The sequence below is a fragment of the Colias croceus genome, chromosome 7 (genome assembly GCF_905220415.1).
Source record: "Colias croceus chromosome 7, ilColCroc2.1".
Classification (NCBI taxonomy): Eukaryota; Metazoa; Arthropoda; class Insecta; order Lepidoptera; family Pieridae; genus Colias; species Colias croceus.
The window spans coordinates 7,842,861-7,862,301 of NC_059543.1; the positions used below are offsets into that span (position 1 = coordinate 7,842,861).

The following is a 19,441-nucleotide window of genomic DNA, read 5'->3' on the forward strand; positions in this document are numbered from 1 at the left end:
TGGACCGAGGCGCGGCCAGGGTTTCGGATTCGGGTACAAATAAAACAGGCGCTTTATCTGCTGGATACTATAATCTCTGGGGTGTTAAGGGAAAACACGCCTCGGAAAACCTTACACTAAAATATTCTAAGCTTTGCTATAGTTTTTATAAGGAAATTTATGTAAGAGTATTGGCAATAAAATTTACAGCAAATTATATTTAATATAGTAGATACCTATTCTAGTATGAAGATATTGAAGAAGGTCTTTACAGTTTTATCATCGTACAAGACATGTGTTATTGTTGCCTCAGTGTTCAGATAATATCGTTATTGACCAAAAAATTGTTAGGAATAAAGCATAAATCAAAATATATTAGGAATCTAATATTATAAATTTTGTTATGACTTATCTTTAATCTTATAACAGTGCCACGCGATCTGCCTGCGACTTCGTTCATAAATTAGCTACACCTCTCACTATGCGAGACAGTATAATTTTTACCGTCCATTTTAAGTAGATATACTTAAGTATGATAGAGAAATTTAACCACTAAAAATCATCGTATACAAAACACATTACGACGTCTCACTCGTAACTCGGATTCCCTTATCTGTTTGTCGTACCCACACAGCCTCGCCACTAAGTTTCACGTTAAACTCATATCTCCGATTAAAGATTTCATCCCGCGATATTGGACGATCGTAATATTTTAACGACGGACCAAACCAGCCCTACAACTTCTTTGTTTTACTGCCCTATTTTATTATTTATCGAAACATTTGATGTTAAGGTACCATCAAATAACTTTATGTGATTATTTATTGCTTCGGCGATACTTAAAAACCCTATTTTTTACATAATTGTAAAATTAGGAAGGAAATTAATGTGGTCTAAAATATCATTAAAAACTGGATGTCCGATTAAGTTTTAGTAAAGTCTATAGATAAGCAGCGTTTGGAAACGAGTGTTTTAGGATCGACTGCCAGTTGGTATATAGCCAAGAATTTTATTTGTCGCTCTTGGACCCATTCATATCGACTTTTGCCTATTCTTCTGTTTTGTGAAAATCGGACTATATTTCTCTTCGAAGTTTTGTTAATATACCACTGAACGTATTACAATAGTCTGGAAGTAATTTGAGTTGAACAGCTCTAGGTATCATTATCCAATTGGATACATTGATACTACGTTTAGGTATATTGTTGATTGGATATAAAAATGTTATTCATATAAAGCGTAGGTGCTTAGTGACTATGTCTTTAAGAATACTATACATATTATTAACTACCAAAAAATATCATAACTACTAAACTACGAGACATCGAATATGAACCATAGTGTGATCTGGACCACTGATTGACAGTCTTTCTTGGGACACCCTAGTGTTATACTTCAAAGAAAAAAAATGAAAACATAATATAAAATATACCTAGATGCCTAACACATTACGCTCAATCTATCCAGTAGAGCTATACTCATAAAATAATATTATGGACGACTGTTTTATAAGCTGGTAAATAATTTATGAACAACGCGGTTATAAATTGTTTCAAATAGTATTAATTAGGGACGTCCACAATATAGGTACAATCATAATTTTCCTGACAACAGGTATGTAATATTTTAATTACAGACCTTAAATAACACATCCTCAATATTTTTTGTAATATTATATTATATCTTATAAATAACTACTATAAGTATTATTCTTATATTATGTACAATATACATAAGTATTAAACCTAATATTTTTAGTCTTCAGTTGAATACCTAGATGTATAGCTTAATTAATTTTAAATTCCGAGTTTAATAAAATTTTGCACACTGTAATGTGCGAATGTATTTTATCTCAATTACGATAAATAAATTCCTATTTATTTATAGGACTACCTGGGCGAAGTCGGGGTGAGAAGGCTCTAGTTTGTACAGCGAAAAAAATACATGATTTTAAACAATTAGGTATTCACTTAATTATTTCAGAGCAAAATGTTATGTTCTGAAAAATACGCATCTTTTTAAATCTAATCCTATAAATACAAAAATCATGGATACATGCAAAAAAGTGCAACTCTTGCGAATTCTTTGAAGGTTATTTATTTAATATGAATAAACGAAATTGTTAATTCTGCTTAAAAAGTCACGTAGTTAACGTGTATCGTGTGTTTATTGTTGTAAAGATGTTTGAAGATGGAAATCCCTGCATTATATTGCTACGTTATTTTTAATTGTCTTTTAATGTTTCCAAGTAAGTTTTTTTTGTACTTATCGGCAGTCCTCTAATTATAATTATAGCCTTAACAATCAATACACTTGTCATTATACTTATAATTTTAAAGATTTTTCCTCAATGTTTAAACTTTGAGTCTTAAAATAATTTTCTCTTTGACCTTTTGTCATTCGTTATTTTATTTTTATAAAATGTAGAGTTTTCTATTCAAAGCCATATATTTATTTATTAATTAGAACTTAATTCAGTAATTATTGTTTCCACTATACAAATTAATTATAAAAGGAAATAATTGTAAGGCGCTTACTTATACTATGTTCATGAAATAAGTAAAAAAGAATGTCTTTTATTCATTAGCTCAAAGGATTTTGCCTCTCGTTATGCTTCATTTCGCGTTTTAATAAGTAGATAGTAGGTATAATACAGTAACATTTATTTAATTTATTCCCACACACCTAGTATTTTTTGCATAGTATTTAAAATGAAATAAGAATCGCTCTTATTTTCTATATAAATTCATTTTTTCGTACCTACCTTATTTTTTGTAAATTCTAAAATTGATTACAACTTACTTTTCTTAACATATAACTTAAACCTAAGCCGCGATTATTATTACCTCCTTAAATTAGGTAGTGCGTGACAAAGCCTGAAAAGCCATCGATTCCCAATTCTAGAGTAGGTAAACATGTTTCTCTTCCACATATAAAATTATATTACATACCTAATTCACCTCAATTATAATTTATAGACAAATAATCGATTCGATGAAGTTGTTTTAAAATAATTAATTTACAGGTTTCGACGCAAAAACATTCTCCTTGAACGAAGCTATTGCAGCCGAAGCAAGAAATCAAGATTCAAAAAAATTACCTCGAGTACCAGGTTCTTATATAATATTATATTCGTTATATTATCATAATTATAGCTTTCTATCCACATACTTACGTACAATTTAATCGCTTTCAGATCTTACGCAAAAAATAGCACATGTTTTTGTTAAAGATATTATTTATTACCTATTTCTGTTTTAATTATGATCATACCTAATTGTAAGATCGAAGTTTAATTTATGTTGAATTTGACGAATGAAATTTATATTTATTGTTTTTATTTCAGATACACTTACAAAAACAGATTATTTACTTTCGCAACGACAAAGAAATAGGGGTAAATATGTATTATTTTTTGTTTTGTATTGCACACAAAACGAATATACTATATAGGTACATATTTGTATACACAACTGTTGTTTATCTCTACATAGTATAAAACAAAGTCGCTTTCTCTGTCCCTATATCCCTTTGTAGGTATGCTTAAATCTTTAAAACTACGCCTCGGATTTCGATGCGGTTTTTTTAATAAGTAGATAGAGTGATTCAAGACTAAGGTTTTAGTATATAATTTATTAGGTTTTAGACAAAGCGGGCGAAGCCGCGGACAGAAAGCTAGTATTTATTAATAAGTAGATATGATTGAATATTTTTATTTAAATTTTCGTGTTTAGAGTTGTTCTCTTAGTTATGTTTGACAAAATAAATTATTTTATTAAATATGTACCTAATGATTTCAATAATTACTCGAGCTGTAGACACCACCTGTCTTCATAGGCTCTGTAAGAACATAACTTACTTTGTAATGTGGGTACCCGGTACCTACCTAGGTATTTCTTTAAATTTACGTGAAGTTCTTACAAGTAAGTAGGTAGTTAATTAAAAACATCTCAAATCGTATTGAATAAACTCCTTTTTTTTCAGATTTATCAATATTGCAACCAACGAAAACGTCTTCTTCAAAGAATAGAAAATCATTTCTTATTAAACCCCCCATTTTGCCTAAAATATTTAAAAGAACACAAAATCGCTTTCCAGTAAGACAAATTAAACAGACTAAACGAGAATTGGATAACCATGGGGAATTTAACGAGAATTATCTGCCGTTATTTAGGAGTCTTAGTGTTATTCTTGACAACATTCTCAGTACAGGCTCAGAGGAAGTCGTCGTGCCAAGAAATAAATTTAAACGAAATCCAAAAACACAGGACGCAAACGACATTGTTTGCAATTGCGCCTATAGATCGACAACTGAATCACATTTATCCAGCTCGTATGAAGAGACAGTTGTTCCCACGTCTGTCTCCGATGAGATCGAGACTGGGACTATCCCCTCTACCCCGCTTACCTCCCCGAAGACCCATCGTACTACCATTAATAACAAACGCCATCTCAGACGGCATAAGAACATACCCATATTACCTACAAGAAATACCGCTAGCTTTATCAGAAACATTAATGGGTTCGGTGAGAGAAGCGGCGCCCCAGATATCAAACACTCTAAAGGAACTTTCACCAGGGATAATAGAAATAATGAACACAATACCAGAAGCACAGTCATTAAGTCCCTTACAGAAAATAGTGAAGAGAATACCAACTGTGATTCAGGAAACTGTTCAAGCCATGAATCCCGAGGAGGATTACGAGCAAAGGGACCATTTACCCAAAATTCAATTGGAAAAGGAAACCAAAATGCTGAACTCCTTCACACGTCCGTCACAAGTATTGAAGGAAACCTACTTGAGCACGAAGAGCAAAATCAACTCCCAAATCGAGGAATCGAAGCGGAAGGCACAGAACTTTTACCAGAATATGTTTCAAGAGTACAAGGAATTGAACCCGATAACAAAACAGAAATTGAACAAACAAAAGAAAAAGATTACGCCGCAATCGAGCGGTATATCTCCAGTGCTAAGCGAGTCTCTAACCGAAATAGCACAAATCCCACAGAAAATAAAAAACATCGTGGAACAAATGAAGCAGTAACTCAACACTTAGAAGGCCCAAATAAAGTCGTCATGATATTCGATGGATACAGTGTCGCTCGAGATGTCAACGGTGAAAATAAAATGTCTGAAAAGGCAATAGAAATACGTACGTAAATTAGGATTAAAGTAATACAAAGTAGTTTAATTAATAATATTTATTTTTAAGAAATATATACAATAAAAATAAACTAACGACGTCCTTTCTTTCCTTTACTTTTGTTGGCGGTTTGCTGTGCTGCCTGGGGTTGCTGTTCAGCAGGTCTGAAAAAAAATGAATGAATATGTTATGTTTACCAAAAACAACAGAATTGATACACATTTTACTATAACACATTTGCATTTTTGCTTTAGAAAAAATAATTAATGCGTAAAAAGTTATATCACATTTATATTGACAAATTTGATTGTTCCTATTTTTAACATATTCCCAAAAATTCTAAACGGAACTTTTAATTCTTAGATTGTCTTAAAAATTACATTTTATATTCAATACAAAAAGCAGTCAGTCTTCCTCTAAGGTTTTAAATTACAGATAGTTACTTAAGCATTTCCATCATTGCCTAGTAAGAAAAAACAAACCTAAAATAGAGGTTCATACTTGTATGCAGTTTGATCAGTTGTTAGTCAGAATGATTAGTGCCACCGTTTTAGATTTGTTTCTGTAATGATCTTTACTGATATTATAACACAGAAGAGTTAGTTTATTAATTTGTTTGGCTGAATTCACTAATTTCAGAATATACTAATCTAATTTGAAAAATACTTTGTTACTGTTATATAGCCTAGATAGGATAGATATAGGCATCATCATGCTAACTACTGACTAATAGGAGTGCAGCAATTCAGGTAAAACAGCTCAAACACAAACAGTTCTTGAAAGTAAAAATCATAAGTGAAATATCATTTTATAAAATTTTCAAAGTATTTATATTATACCTGTTCTGGCGTGTTTTTAACTTAGGTATTGAGTCAGCTAGGTATTTCATTACATCCTCCCGTGTGGCAAATTCTGACTTGATTGGTGAACCATCATCATTCTTTATTTCCACTCTAAGCCTTCCTCTGTATAACATTTCCTGTAAAATAAGGACATTTTTTATATTAAAGAATAGATAATAATAAGTTACTTTAAACACTGATATAATAGATGAAAGATTTGATTTTACAATATATGCTTGTAATGTACATACTTGAATTTATATTTTTTGGTTTTATGGCATTCAAATGCTTTATAAATATAAATTTATAAAGAATAGAAAAAAAAGGTGTGTCCCTTAAGACACATAAAACTGAAAGAATAGAATAATTTTGATTGCTCAGGCGGGTTTGAGTGGCTGAGTTGGTTAGGCATCCGCCCCAGAATGGCGCGAAAGGATGCGGGTTCGAGTCCCGCCTCGTGTTCGAATTTTTTCTATTATTTATAAATTTATATATATGTACATACTTATGAACAGCATAGACACTCATATAAAATCCTGTTGGAGTCTTACAAGATATAGTGTCTGTTATTTCCAATACAATAATTGGTTAAATATTTGAAACAATGTCCCCGAATTTTATTGTTTAGAGTTGTAAAATAGGTAGAGGGTAGTGACTTTTCATAACAAACTGCTTTTCTTTTCCAACTAAAATGCGTAGTTTTTGTGAAAATCGAAAATGAAAATAATTTTTTTAAGGTTATTTTTGTACTAAAAACGACACTTTTATACCATTGTCGTATCAAAACTTCTAATAATCTCGCACACAGGCAATATTTTTAAATAGGTTGCCGGATTATTAATTTATATATATAACAATTTCTAAAATTATATTAACTACCTGAAAAGGTATATAGCCAAAAATTTAAGTTTGTATTTACCACGTATTTACGACTGACGACATGCCATAGATAATAAATGTTATATGACGCGTTCACGATTGTAAATATTAAACATAATTAGAAATTGATTTTTAAAATGAATTTGTCAAAAATAATTTTAACGTAGAAAGCATTTGATAATAAAAATAATTTTACGATACATAAATAAAATACAAACAAGTTGTTTAAACCAAAGTAGTTTTTTTTTTGTTTGAGTGGGAATCGCCCTAAAGTCGCTTCTGGCACTCGCCGGCCGCTGCCGCGGCACGCTCGCTTCGCTCGCTCGGCTCGTGCGGCAGTTCAAGAGTTAACCTAACACGCTCGTCGCTTCGCTCCTCGCTACCTATTTGAATACTTAAAAAAAGTAAAAGTTAATCGTTTTTAAAAACTGAAGCAAAGTGAGATATAAAAATAACATTAAAATGTATCATTTATACTCTATGATAAGCTAGTATATTTGTATTGCTAATCTGTGATCTGCGTCATATTTAATCTGTGGCTTGTTGTAAATACAAATTATTGGAACGATTTTTGGCTATATTAAATTGTTAAAATAATATTTTAACAAAAAAAATTGTAATATGTAAATAAAGTAATAGGTACATGAATATATTTAAAAATAATGCGTGTGAGTGGGATATTTAGACATTTTGATACTATAATGGCTTAAGATTTTACTTAAAGTTTCGTTTTTAGTACAAAAATAACCTTGAAAAATATCATTTTCAATTTCGATTTTCACAAAAACTACGCATTTTAGTTGGAAAAGAAAAGCAGTTTGTTAAGAAAATCCACTACCAGCTATCGACTAAACAGCAAAAAATAATGAAATTCGGGGACATCGAATCAAATATGCAGCCCAATAATTATTTACCTTGCTACGCTCACGTGGATACAATTTGTTTTCTACTCCAATATGTAACCCTGTTGGTAACAAAACATCTCTCATTTCCTGGTAAGTTGGGTTCTCGACGCATGCAGATTTTGGAAGTCTTCGTCCCTCTGCTAGAGTTTTTTTACTATTAATATAAGCAGGGTAAATACAAACCCATCTGAAATAAAATATATCGAATTAAGTGGAAAATATTAGAGATACTCAAGGCACGACTTCGTAAAACTGGATAAAACCTTTCCACGTCAGTATGTTTCTTTTCAGGACTCCAGGATGTAATCATAGAAGCCATATTTAACTTATACGGGAAAGCTGTTTCTAACACTGATTATATGAAATAAACTTTCATTTATAATAACTTTAAAAATGTTAGTATTATTTCGATTTTCGTAGAATGTGGAATACAATTGTCAATTGCGTGACAAGGAGTTGACATTAGACAAAGTATAAAAATATGTCAAAAATGACAACTTATTTCTAGTGGTGTGCATTAGCATAATCGAGTTTACGCTGTTCGGCTCGTTACACACGTGTAATAATAATTATGCACCAAAATAAGATTAAGACAGGTGTGAATACTATGTTATATACTTATTGTTAATTGTTCACATTTAATTTCAACATGTACTTGGTCTGTTAACTGGGTCCTTTGTATTAGTGGATTTTAAACCTGCTTTATGAAAATTAAGATATTAAAACTTTTCGGTCAGTTAGCAACACTTTCCGGATGATCATTTTCAATTATATTGAAATGTATATTACTTTAAGATTGCGACTGAAGGACTTGTATCCATGGTTATGAATAAATTATTAAAAAAAAAAAAAGATCATTTTCAATACGTCAAAATAATGTCAAATTATTGTCAAAAACTCAAAAAAACAAATTAAAAGTTTTAGCAGTTTTAGGTTATGTACAACATTAATGTAATTGTTGGTATATAGCTTTAATACAGTTTAAGTAATACACCATGCATTGCATAGCTGTAATCAATAATACAATTGTAGTTTCTAAAGGAAGTTTCATTGACTGTTACATTAACGATAAACATAATGTTATAAATTTACAAAACTCAACCGGTGCTGAAGAATATGTGTGTGATATCACTATTTCCAACGATTCTAAATATATAGCTATATTAACTTCGGCAAAGAACCTGATTGTGTACGAATTACCTGGCCTTAAATTGTATAAGTCATTTGTCCTGCCTAGAAGTGCTAGCAAAATAAGATTCGGTGCAGAAAATACTCACTTATTTGTGGCAGATAAGACTGGCGATGTCTTATTTTATGATATAATAAGTGATGAAGGTGGAACGAAACTGCTGGGTCATCTAAGTCTTCTCCTCAATGTTTTACAAAGCAAAGATGGTAACTATCTAATATCATCAGACAGAGATGAAAAAATTCGAGTTTCCAGCTATCCGAACACATATAATATACAGACATATTGTCTTGGACATAAAGAATTTGTTAATCACATAGAATTCTTACCACATGATGATAAATATTTAATTAGCGCTTCAGGTGATGGGAGCATAAAATGTTGGGATTTCATAAAAGGGCATCTCTCTTGTACTATTGAAACAAAACTGGATATAAGTGACCAAACACTCCAAATGGAATTTAAGAAAACCATGGATGAAAATGGCATTGAAGTAGATAGCCTTCCAATTGTACACTTATCTGCAACTAAGTTAAATGAATCCACAAGTTTAATAGCTGTTACAGTTCATTCATTAAATAGTATACTTATTTATAGTATAGAAACAACAGAATGTAAAGTGAATTATAAATTAGTTGATAAGATTGTTCTCAATTATTTTCCGGCCTGTATACGATTTTACAATATGACCCTTTTCGTTTTCGACAGTAGCACAAGCAGTTTAGCTGAATTTGAAGTTCTATATGAAAATGACAAAGTGACTATTAATATGTTAAAAACAATTACAATGTTTGATGAAAAGGAAACTGCAACAGTGATCAAAAATGACTTTGAATATATAAAAGTACTTTTTAAGAGAAAGTTTGATAATGTACAAGAATATCAAGAAAGGAAAAAGAATAGAATTGAAAAATCATCATGAATCATGATCTAATCGTAGAGAAAATGGAATGGAATGGAATGGAATTTTATTTTACGCAAAACTTAATTTGAATTATTACCACATAATCCATACTAATATTATAAATGCGAAAGTAACTCTGTCTATCTGTCTGTCTGTTACTCAATCACGCCTAAACTACTGAACCAATTTTCATTAAATTTGGTATGGAGATATTTTGATACCCGAGAAAGGACATAGGCTACTTTTTATCCCGGGAAAATGACGCAATCCCGTAAATCCCACGGGAACGGGAACTATGCGGGTTTTTCTTTGACTGCGCGGGCGAAGCCGCGGGCGGAAACCTAGTACTATATAAAATAGACAAATTTTATCCTCATCAATTATTAATGTAGAGAAATAAGCTTATTGTTAAAGTACTGCAATTTTTTTCATGAGGTAAAACACCTTATCATATCAATATCAATGAAGAGAGTACGCAGCAATTTACTAAATGCATAAAATGTTTTTTATTTTTTTTTATTATGATTATTTATTGTTTTTCATACAAGACAGGTTATTTTTGTTGACGCGAATAAATAAAACAATTTTTAAACATGTGTTTGTTTATTTGTCATTACAATCCAACCAAGATATGAAGTGCACAATGTTTTACAAAAATAAACGAAATCTAAGTAATGTCTCAACATTCACCTAACAAGAAGAGCTAAGCCAAGTATTCATAATATACTAACAAAGAAAAACTAAAAATACATTATCACAATTTTAACTAAACACAACAATTAAAATATGTTAAAACTGTTAGATTCAGATATTATTGCCAGTAACACAAGATCTAGAAGGCCTTACATTTTCCATGAAATTCATCAATTATAACTTGTATATTTAATAATACAGATTTACAATCATTATAATTCCTAAATGCAATAAATACAATTTTCTTTAATTAATTTTTATTTACCTACATTTAAGCACATTAGCAAAGTTACGGAGTTGAGAACCGAGACTGTCCATTTCATTCAAAACATTATCTACATCTGCTTTGAGATCCATAAGGTCAGGTAGATTGTTGCAGTCAGGCACATTGAGCAGAGTCGTAAATATTTTATCCCATAAACTCACCTTCATGTACCTATAAAAACCAATACAGACTTGAATATTGATACCAAATTAATATTTTTTTTTTCACAATAAACATAGATATGAATCTGTAATATATCAAAGCATTATAATATAAACCTTCAGTCAGACATTGATAATACCACATTAAAAAGCTCTACATGGTTGAATACTTCTTTAACTGTATTGAAATAATCACACCAATACAAACAATTCAAAAAAATTGTCTATGTCACAAAATTATAATTACCTAGGTAGTTTCTTATCAATGTTCCATTGACCTAAACGATTAGCTACCTTCATGTAGCTTCCCATTAGAATAACATGAATGGTGCCAGCCAAACAATACAAATCTGTTTGATATGTCCACGGTTTGCCTTCTCTCATCTCAGTGCATGTAAATCCTTCTGTTGCAATTAACTAAAACACGTAGTAACATATGAGTTCATTCAATTCAAAGTTTCATAGATAAAAATAAACATAAACTAAATAAATTACCTCTCTAAATGTTGTTCCCTCTGGGAACAATGACATGTCTATTGCACAACCTAAATCTATTAGCTGAAGGGAAGGAGTTCGCCATTCTTGTGTTGGTCTGTAAAATTATGGTATACATGAATAACTAACTTTAATGAACTCGTATTAACATGAAATCTAAATACCTAGGTGCTACAAAATAATACTTACATTTTCATCAACAAAAAGTTGTCAGGTTTTATGTCAGCGTGAATGATCTGCGCCTTGTGAAGATAATGGACTATGGACAACATCTCCGACGTCAACAATATAACAATAAACTCGTTAATACATTTTGAGGTAGCTACACGTACTTTATTCGCGACATCCAACAAAGATCCATATTTAGAATATTCTGATACAAACAAGCTAGCATTGTCTCCAAGAAAAGCTGTCGTTATGTCCATATAACCTGGAAGCTGTTAAAAAAGTTGTAATTTGGAAGGAATAATATTGAAACTAAATTCAATTTTAAGATATAGTAATATTTACCATAAAGGGATCCTTTATTCTGGCTTTTATTTCTTGACAAATGTAAAACTCCCAAGGCCGACTTGGCTTTTGATATTTAACAGCGACTGATTTATTACTATGAAGGTCTAAGCACAAAAACACTGCCCCATAATTTCCTTTACCTAGCTGCTTTTCGACAGAAAACTTAGATCCTCCTACAGTCATTACTGTTGCTAGTTGCAATTTCGGAATTGACTTTACTTCGTTATAACCATCTGCATGAGTTTTGTTCGGAAATTTCACATACTCTAACAATGAAGTTAACATTTTCTTGTTGAATGGATCAATTATTTTAGGAAAGTCGATGTCAGCCGGCCGTGGAATATCTGTCGTGTCTATCATGGATATGGAATGGTTTGATTTGAATGCTGCACACTCCATACTATTTTCACTATCAACATCCATGCCATAGCCATCCGATTGGAAGTCCGAGTGTCGCGAGTATACAGATGAGATTCGGCTTTCCTTACTAACAGAGTCCCTGCTGTCTTCAGATTGAATGTCAACTCTATGTTCGAAATCTAACTGTCGCTTAGAAATATCTTTGTTTTTATCTATCATATGAGTAACTTTAGCGGATTGAATTGGCGTAGCAGGTTGAGCTGTCATACCATCTTTACTGTCTGAATCCGAAAGCCCAGAAGATGGCGGAATTTGCGCTTGTTCAGGACTCGATACATAGAGATTTTTATGCATTTTTTGAGATATACTTGGGCTATTGGTAAATTTAGGAGTATTTGCGTTATCTTTAGGTTCATTTCTATTGGTAATGAAGTTCAGGAACTGATTAGAAAATCCAACATCTGGTGAATTTTGTCCCATTTTAATATTCGGCTGGTCGTGTCTGATGTTTCGCAGTGCAGCTGTAGGGCTTTTATGGGGAGTTGAATTTTTAACAATAGCATTTTTGTCCATTTCTTCTTTAACTGTATTGTTAACATCTTGGCGCATCTGTACATCACCATACGATCCTTGCGATACATTATGCGACGAAGTATTTCTGAAGTTACTTTGTGATTGCTGAGGACTTTGGTAAACTTGGAAAGGCTGATTATTATTATTCATGCCATATCCAGATTGATTAACTTCAACAGGTTTAGGAGGATGCCTGTATGGACTTTGTACTGTACTATAGTTGGGGCTAGTAGTGTGATGGCTAGTGTTAGTGAACATATTAGCATTTGTATATTGACTTTGCATGCCATGAAAGTTTTGCTGACTATAGGCTTGGCTTTGAGCTGGAAGCTGACTAGGTCTTTGGTAATACTGGGAGTTTTGATACTGTTGTTGATGGGTTGGGCTTTGGAACATTGCAGCTTGCTGTTGGTTAGCATACATGTTTTGTCTGTCAGGTTGATTAGCGTAATGATAGTCTTGTCTACCCGAAAAGTTATGTTGAGGGCTCATCATTGCGTGGCCTGGACTACGATACCCCATTTGATTAGAATACGTCGGACTTTGGAAACCAGTAGGCACCGATTGAACTGGGGGCTTCATTTCATGGGGACTTTGCATACCTGGATGCTGTGGACTATGATAAACATTAGGATTAGGACTTCCAAAGCCTTGCATTTGTTGCTGGTTTATCATCTGATTATTGGAGTATCCTTGTTGGTAGTTATAATTTTGTTGAAAGTGCATTGAATTTTGTGAATTGTAACCATTATTATAATTTTGAGGCACAGGTTTTTGGTACTGATGATCGTGTGTATGATAAGGCACGGCAGGAGAAGGCATAGGTCCCGCATTACTTTCTTCCCGTTTTTGAGGTCCAGCCCTTGCAAATTGCCCATTTGGCAACCTAGCTTGGGCTGGCATAGATGCTCTCTTACTTTGATGCATTGGATCGTTGTGATTATACATTGAATCAAAGTTTGTTGTGTAACCAGTGAAGTTTGTTCTTGTGGATTGGCCAGAAGAGCTAGATCCCGATTTGCTGCAAAATTTGACAGATTTAATGAAAAGTGGTGACAACTGCTGAACTATTATACTATAATGAAACTCGATGATATAAATATAATATTATGGTTGATATGGACTATAATGTAAAATAACGTTATTTCGAATGGTATATAGTAGTAGTAGCTGTGATGTAACATTCCTACGAATCAAATGTTATAACTCACAATGTTGTTGTGAGCATTTATCTGTAATATTTTGTTGTACCTACTACCTTGGTTACATTTTGTTTTGAACTTTTTGCAATAGAAGAAAGGATTGTGTCGTCCGCGATCGTGTTTTTGTTCGATAAAATGTTACATCAATATTCTCTTACTCTTTGATTTCAAAATCAGGATGGAACAAAACACTGAACATAGTTTTTGAGCAACATTAAAATATAACACAACAAATGCTCAATGTACAATATACATTATAATATGTAAGTACAATATACTTGAAAATAAATGTTACGTAAATGCTGTAATCTATACACACTATATGTTTTTTTTATATTTTTACCTTTTAAATATCATATGAGGTTTATTAAGTCTATTAAAAAAAAATTATAGTTACGTGTACAAAATTACAAACAAAACTATAAACTAAAATGTACAAAACAATTATCGCTCACCTATTATACTCTCTTGTAGCTTCCATTATAACAGAAAGGCCGCCTCCTTGATTATCTACAGTAACATGTTGATCAGTAGGTTGCTTGGTCTCTTCCCTTTTTATATTCTGTTCTTGATGTTCCATCACACTATCGTCTATATTGAACTTCGGCATTGTAGCATATTTACTCGACTGATCAATAGAACTCATAGGTTTTTTGAACTGTGACATGTTTGGAGTGCTAGCATCCTTTATGTTAAAATTGAACACTTGAGTACATGATGGCTCTTCATAGTAAGCTGTTTTATTGATCTGGAAAATTTACACATTATTTAATATGATTTCAAATACAATATTTTGATATTGTGATATGTGAATAAGCACACATAGAATATATACCTGAGGCATTTGAGTAGGAGCATTAAATTTTTTCTCATTTTCTTTATCATTAGGTAGACTTTGCATTTCAGCCAGCTCATAGGTCTTCTTTGTATTCAATGCCATTGTCATAGATCTATCTTCGTGTATATCAAATTTTGGCACGTCATATTGCTCTTGTACCATTGGCTGGACCATTGATGGTTCTAAAAATAATATTTAAATAAAAAAGAAATGGTTTTTATAGCACAAACCAGTGTAAGATGTATTAGTGTATGATGATCACTTACCATTGTCATTAAATATGTTTCTAAGCTCCCATCTGGCCTCTTTAGTGTTCACAGTAACTGAATCTCCCAAAAGGTTACCCATCAAACTTCTATTGAATTCTTCCATCAAATTGTTTTTACCATAATTTGTACCATTTTCACCTCCATAACTGGGAGAAGTGTGTTGATTTAATTGATTTTCTTTATCTACTTGTGGCTTACGATTCTCATCAACATTCTTAGCAGCATGTTCACTGACTTCTTTAGAATCTAAATTAACAAAAACTTTAGGTTCCCCAGGAGAATGTATTGAAGAGACTTTTGTAAAATTTTGCAAACAAGGCGTACTTAGAGGCATTAGCTGCGACATATGATCTTGTTCACTATCCAAAGCACAATTGGCTAATGTTTCTAATGCACTACATTGAGCGAGTGTTTCATTCATGTTAAATTTTTGCCTCAATTCCTCATTTGTTTCACTTTTGGGTTTTAATGTTTTCTCTATATTATACTTTCTTGACCTTATTTCTTCTAAACTGTACTCCTTATCATTAACATATACCTAGAATAAAAAACAAAGAGTTTTATACACTTATAACCTTCAAAGAATATTCCAATAAATATGTAGAAATAATTACCTGAGATTTATTATAACAGGATATTTTTGTTGGATCTACAGGATCAGGTACACATAGAGGCACATTAAATGTTAAATCATCAACACAATAAGGCAGGTGGTTGGCTGAAAGTCTAAGTTCGTCATCTGTATCTTCATAAGCTAATGAATGGGAAAAACAAAAAAATATATTAAAACATTGTATACATTAAATATTAATACTTTATGGGCAATATAACATTAAAGTTAGGTAAAGGATAGTTATTTAAGCACTTGCAAGCAAATTTTTTCTAGCAATTTTTAATAATTTTGACTTACGTGTGAATGGCAGTGGTTGGTGTGGTACAATATGCGAGTGAACCATTTTCGTTTTAGGGTTGGTCCAGATACCCACTTCTTTGTCATTCTCGATGTTACTGCAAGCTTGAACTAATGATGCAGGCCCTGGGTCTTCTGCTACAGGAATTGTTGCACGAGATGTTGATGGTGCATCCTAAATAAGTATAATACAAGTTGTTGAATGTGGCTAAGAGAATATTGTTGTTTGTTATCTTATCTCTATAATTTTAATACATATAAATAAATATACAGCTGTTGACTAATAATTATGGTAATGTAATTAAATATGGTATGGTATAATATAACTTTCCACTACTACTAGTGCAATAAGAGTATCCTTACCCATTCCAACATACAAAGAATCAAAGCATGTAATAATTGAACAGATTATGGGCTATAATTTAAAGATTACATAATAATTGGATATAATACAAACATAGACATTAGAAACTTACCTCAAAAACATTAAGCATGACATTAGAATTTGGGTTTCTCCCATCATTTCCTTGCTGTCTCACCACTCCTGGTGTGGTACTTTTAATACTGTCGCCTATTCTTTGAACAGGCACACTAGCTATGTTACGCCTCTTGAATGACTTTAATGAAGTGAGAGCCAAACGGGTTTCCGCAAGAGCAGATGCTGCCTTCCTTTTTGTTGGAGAATCATCATGTAACATCCTCTGTGCAAAAAACAACTGGAAATTCCTGCAATTGAATATACATTTGTACTCTACAAGTTTGTATTTGGTACCAATAATAGCTGAATACTGTAAGTTTGTGAGAATTATTTTATGTACACAATATGCATGCATGCATGTTACATAATATTGCAACTATTTGATCAGAAATTTTTATTTATTTGTCAAAAATTGTTTTGATTGAATAATCACCTTTTTAATTACAAATGTGGAGATGTGGCAGACTAAACAAAGTGTAATGAAGTAATTTGATATTTACAACCTAGTTATAAAATTAATGCATTTACTTGAACAAGGTCACAATTGTTAAAATGGCCATTCAAGCACAATTGCACAATTTATAAGAGATCATTAGAAATTTTCATTTTTTAACAAGTTCAACTATAAATAACATTAAAATAAGTGGTAATCATAATCTGATCTTATTATAGTTTTATAAAACATATACCTATTTAGTCAATAAAGAAATGAATTTAAAAGTAAAACTCAAAAATAGGAAGTTACCTAGTACATTCCATTGACACCTATTTGTTGTGTAAAGGACACCTGTCTTTAGAAAAATTTATCAAGAAATAAAATAAAAAACATACATATGCGCCTGCTCCAATTCATCTAACGGCTGTGCTTTAGCCTGGAGTCCCAACATATACACTTGATTAGCTTTCTTATAATCTCCAGACTCTTCACAGTAACAAGCCCACGCTCTGTAGAACTCAGAACACTCCACACCAATCCCAGTGTTATGCAACCTTTGATATATCTCCAATGGGTTTGAGAGGCAATCAATCTAAATAAACAATACATATATACATTTCATACAAACTACTAAGTAAAAAGTATTAGTAAATTATAGCTTGAATATAGAAATTATATGTAACATCATGTTACACAACTCTGAATTAGAATTTAAAATATATATCTAAGTAGCATTTGATATCAAATAAGTGAAAAGTTATTCACTACTTAATATAATATAGTACCAATGCTATTTCATCAAACCATTACATTGCATAAGAAATAATAATTTTGAAAATAAACAATACATGATTCTTTTAACAAAATACATACATATTTAATCCATAGTTTTATAAGCCTTCTGTCTTGATAATATCTTTCATCCTTTTCAAATAATTGCAAGCAATCTTTAATTAACTTATCCATGTGACCTTCATGACCATGTTTAGGAAAAGATTGCTCGACCCATTGTATGTAATTAAACCAAGGATCTAAGGGGTCAGGTCCCTGATAATGTCTGATAGCTGCTTCATGTTCTCTACAATAAAAGATTAAATTGGGAACTGAACAAAATGTTATATGTATATAAGTTATTCCTATAGTCAACAAATTAAGTCTTTATGTGATTTTAAGTGAATAATATAAGTATAAAATGTTTTTAATTGTTTATAACAAATAAATGTGTTGAATTAAAGAACCTTTAATTATTTCAACATAAATCTTTACTTTAGACCACATCATCAATGGATTTTAAGGTAAATAAGAGCATGTGTAGTTAACTTGTCCTATTGTCGAACTATTATGATGAAACCACTTTTTCTTAAAAAACGTAATAAAAACAAACTTACTCTTTTTGATGTTGCAGCTGTTTTTGGGCATCAACATCAGATTGAGCTTGTAAGGCTGTACCCAACTGCATAAGGTTTCTGCCGCCTCTTAAAGGTTGGATATTTTCTTTACTTACATCAATATCCATCGTCACTGTAATACGAAGCTCAGCTATCACAAAAAATTGAGTAAACACATAAAATCTGGCCACAAATATGATTTTTTCAAAAGGTATGATTGCGTTAGAATACGAAAAAATAAAACATCCTTCTTGCCTTTTATATAAAGATATCACTCGTTAAACATATTTAAAGAAAAGCCGTATTGGATATATTAATGTTAAACGCTTATGATTATGCTTAATTATCCTGAAAAATAAAGTGTAAAGCTAAAGCACGAATCCAGTATCAAATCAAAGTGACAAACTGTGATAGAATATTGTCTATGATTGCATTCAAATGTAAAGTTAACCGTTATATATAATGCAAAATTATAAATTTATTTATTTCGCTTAAAAAACTTTGAATGTTGAATACGTTGAATACATTGTTTGTGTGACAAATTTTTATTTATTGACTGAGTGCAGCATGATTTGTAGATACATAAATTGAAGTAGATTTTTATGTATTTGTATAATTAATTACAATATGAATAACATTTAAGTTTATATTAACATAATTTCTATTAATTTAAATAATCATAAAAATGATCATTGGTTTGTTTTAAATATTGTTAAAAATATTATGTAGAATAAAATACAGCATAGAGTAAAATGCATCTTCAAATGTACAATAGCAACATTTTACCCTTCACAGCAAAAAGTCTATAGAATATTACTTGCTCTGTGAACACACCTTTCTAAATTTAGAAGCTTATTTAGAAATTAGAATTGAGAAAATAAATCAGATATTGAGGATTTTAGGAGTATTTAAGAACAAGGGGGTACAGAAATTATTATCTACCTTAATTAAGGATTGTTTAACACATTTATTAAATCTCGTGACACCATTAATTCAGATATACTTTTATCACACGAA

The 19,441-nt window shown here is 31.4% G+C and overlaps 4 protein-coding genes and 1 long non-coding RNA gene across 5 annotated transcripts; 3 read left to right on the forward strand and 2 right to left on the reverse strand.

The window, feature by feature from the left end:
- The first annotated feature begins 2,120 nt into the window (after nt 1–2,120).
- On the forward strand, nt 2,121–5,222 carry LOC123693322. The gene is made up of 4 exons (XM_045638366.1): nt 2,121–2,227; nt 3,005–3,091; nt 3,326–3,376; nt 3,964–5,222. The coding sequence occupies exons 1-4, from the start codon at nt 2,170–2,172 to the stop codon at nt 5,139–5,141; spliced, it is 1,374 nt and encodes a 457-aa protein (XP_045494322.1). The 5' UTR covers nt 2,121–2,169; the 3' UTR covers nt 5,142–5,222.
- On the reverse strand, nt 5,173–8,215 carry LOC123693324 (signal recognition particle 19 kDa protein). The gene is made up of 4 exons (XM_045638367.1): nt 8,014–8,215; nt 7,760–7,937; nt 5,964–6,103; nt 5,173–5,288 (listed from the first exon to the last, which is right to left on the reverse strand). Exons 1-4 carry the CDS (start codon nt 8,067–8,069, stop codon nt 5,216–5,218), a joined length of 447 nt encoding a protein of 148 aa, XP_045494323.1. The 5' UTR covers nt 8,070–8,215; the 3' UTR covers nt 5,173–5,215.
- Nucleotides 7,464–7,745, forward strand: LOC123693325. The gene is made up of 2 exons (XR_006751673.1): nt 7,464–7,513; nt 7,646–7,745. It is a non-coding gene; the product is annotated as an uncharacterized LOC123693325 (long non-coding RNA).
- Nucleotides 8,216–8,725: 510 nt separating the features above from the next.
- On the forward strand, nt 8,726–10,006 carry LOC123693086 (tRNA (guanine-N(7)-)-methyltransferase non-catalytic subunit wuho). The gene has a single exon (XM_045638040.1). It carries the CDS (start codon nt 8,746–8,748, stop codon nt 9,859–9,861), a length of 1,116 nt encoding a protein of 371 aa, XP_045493996.1. The 5' UTR covers nt 8,726–8,745; the 3' UTR covers nt 9,862–10,006.
- A 421-nt stretch (nt 10,007–10,427) lies between these two features.
- LOC123692958 (mitotic checkpoint serine/threonine-protein kinase BUB1 beta-like) lies at nt 10,428–18,826 on the reverse strand. The gene is made up of 15 exons (XM_045637808.1): nt 18,680–18,826; nt 18,425–18,557; nt 17,910–18,114; nt 17,432–17,628; nt 16,599–16,848; nt 16,123–16,297; nt 15,827–15,966; nt 15,210–15,750; nt 14,941–15,125; nt 14,561–14,853; nt 11,968–13,924; nt 11,647–11,894; nt 11,458–11,554; nt 11,210–11,379; nt 10,428–10,972 (listed from the first exon to the last, which is right to left on the reverse strand). Exons 2-15 carry the CDS (start codon nt 18,550–18,552, stop codon nt 10,798–10,800), a joined length of 4,761 nt encoding a protein of 1,586 aa, XP_045493764.1. The 5' UTR covers nt 18,553–18,557; nt 18,680–18,826; the 3' UTR covers nt 10,428–10,797.
- Nucleotides 18,827–19,441: the final 615 nt, after the last annotated feature.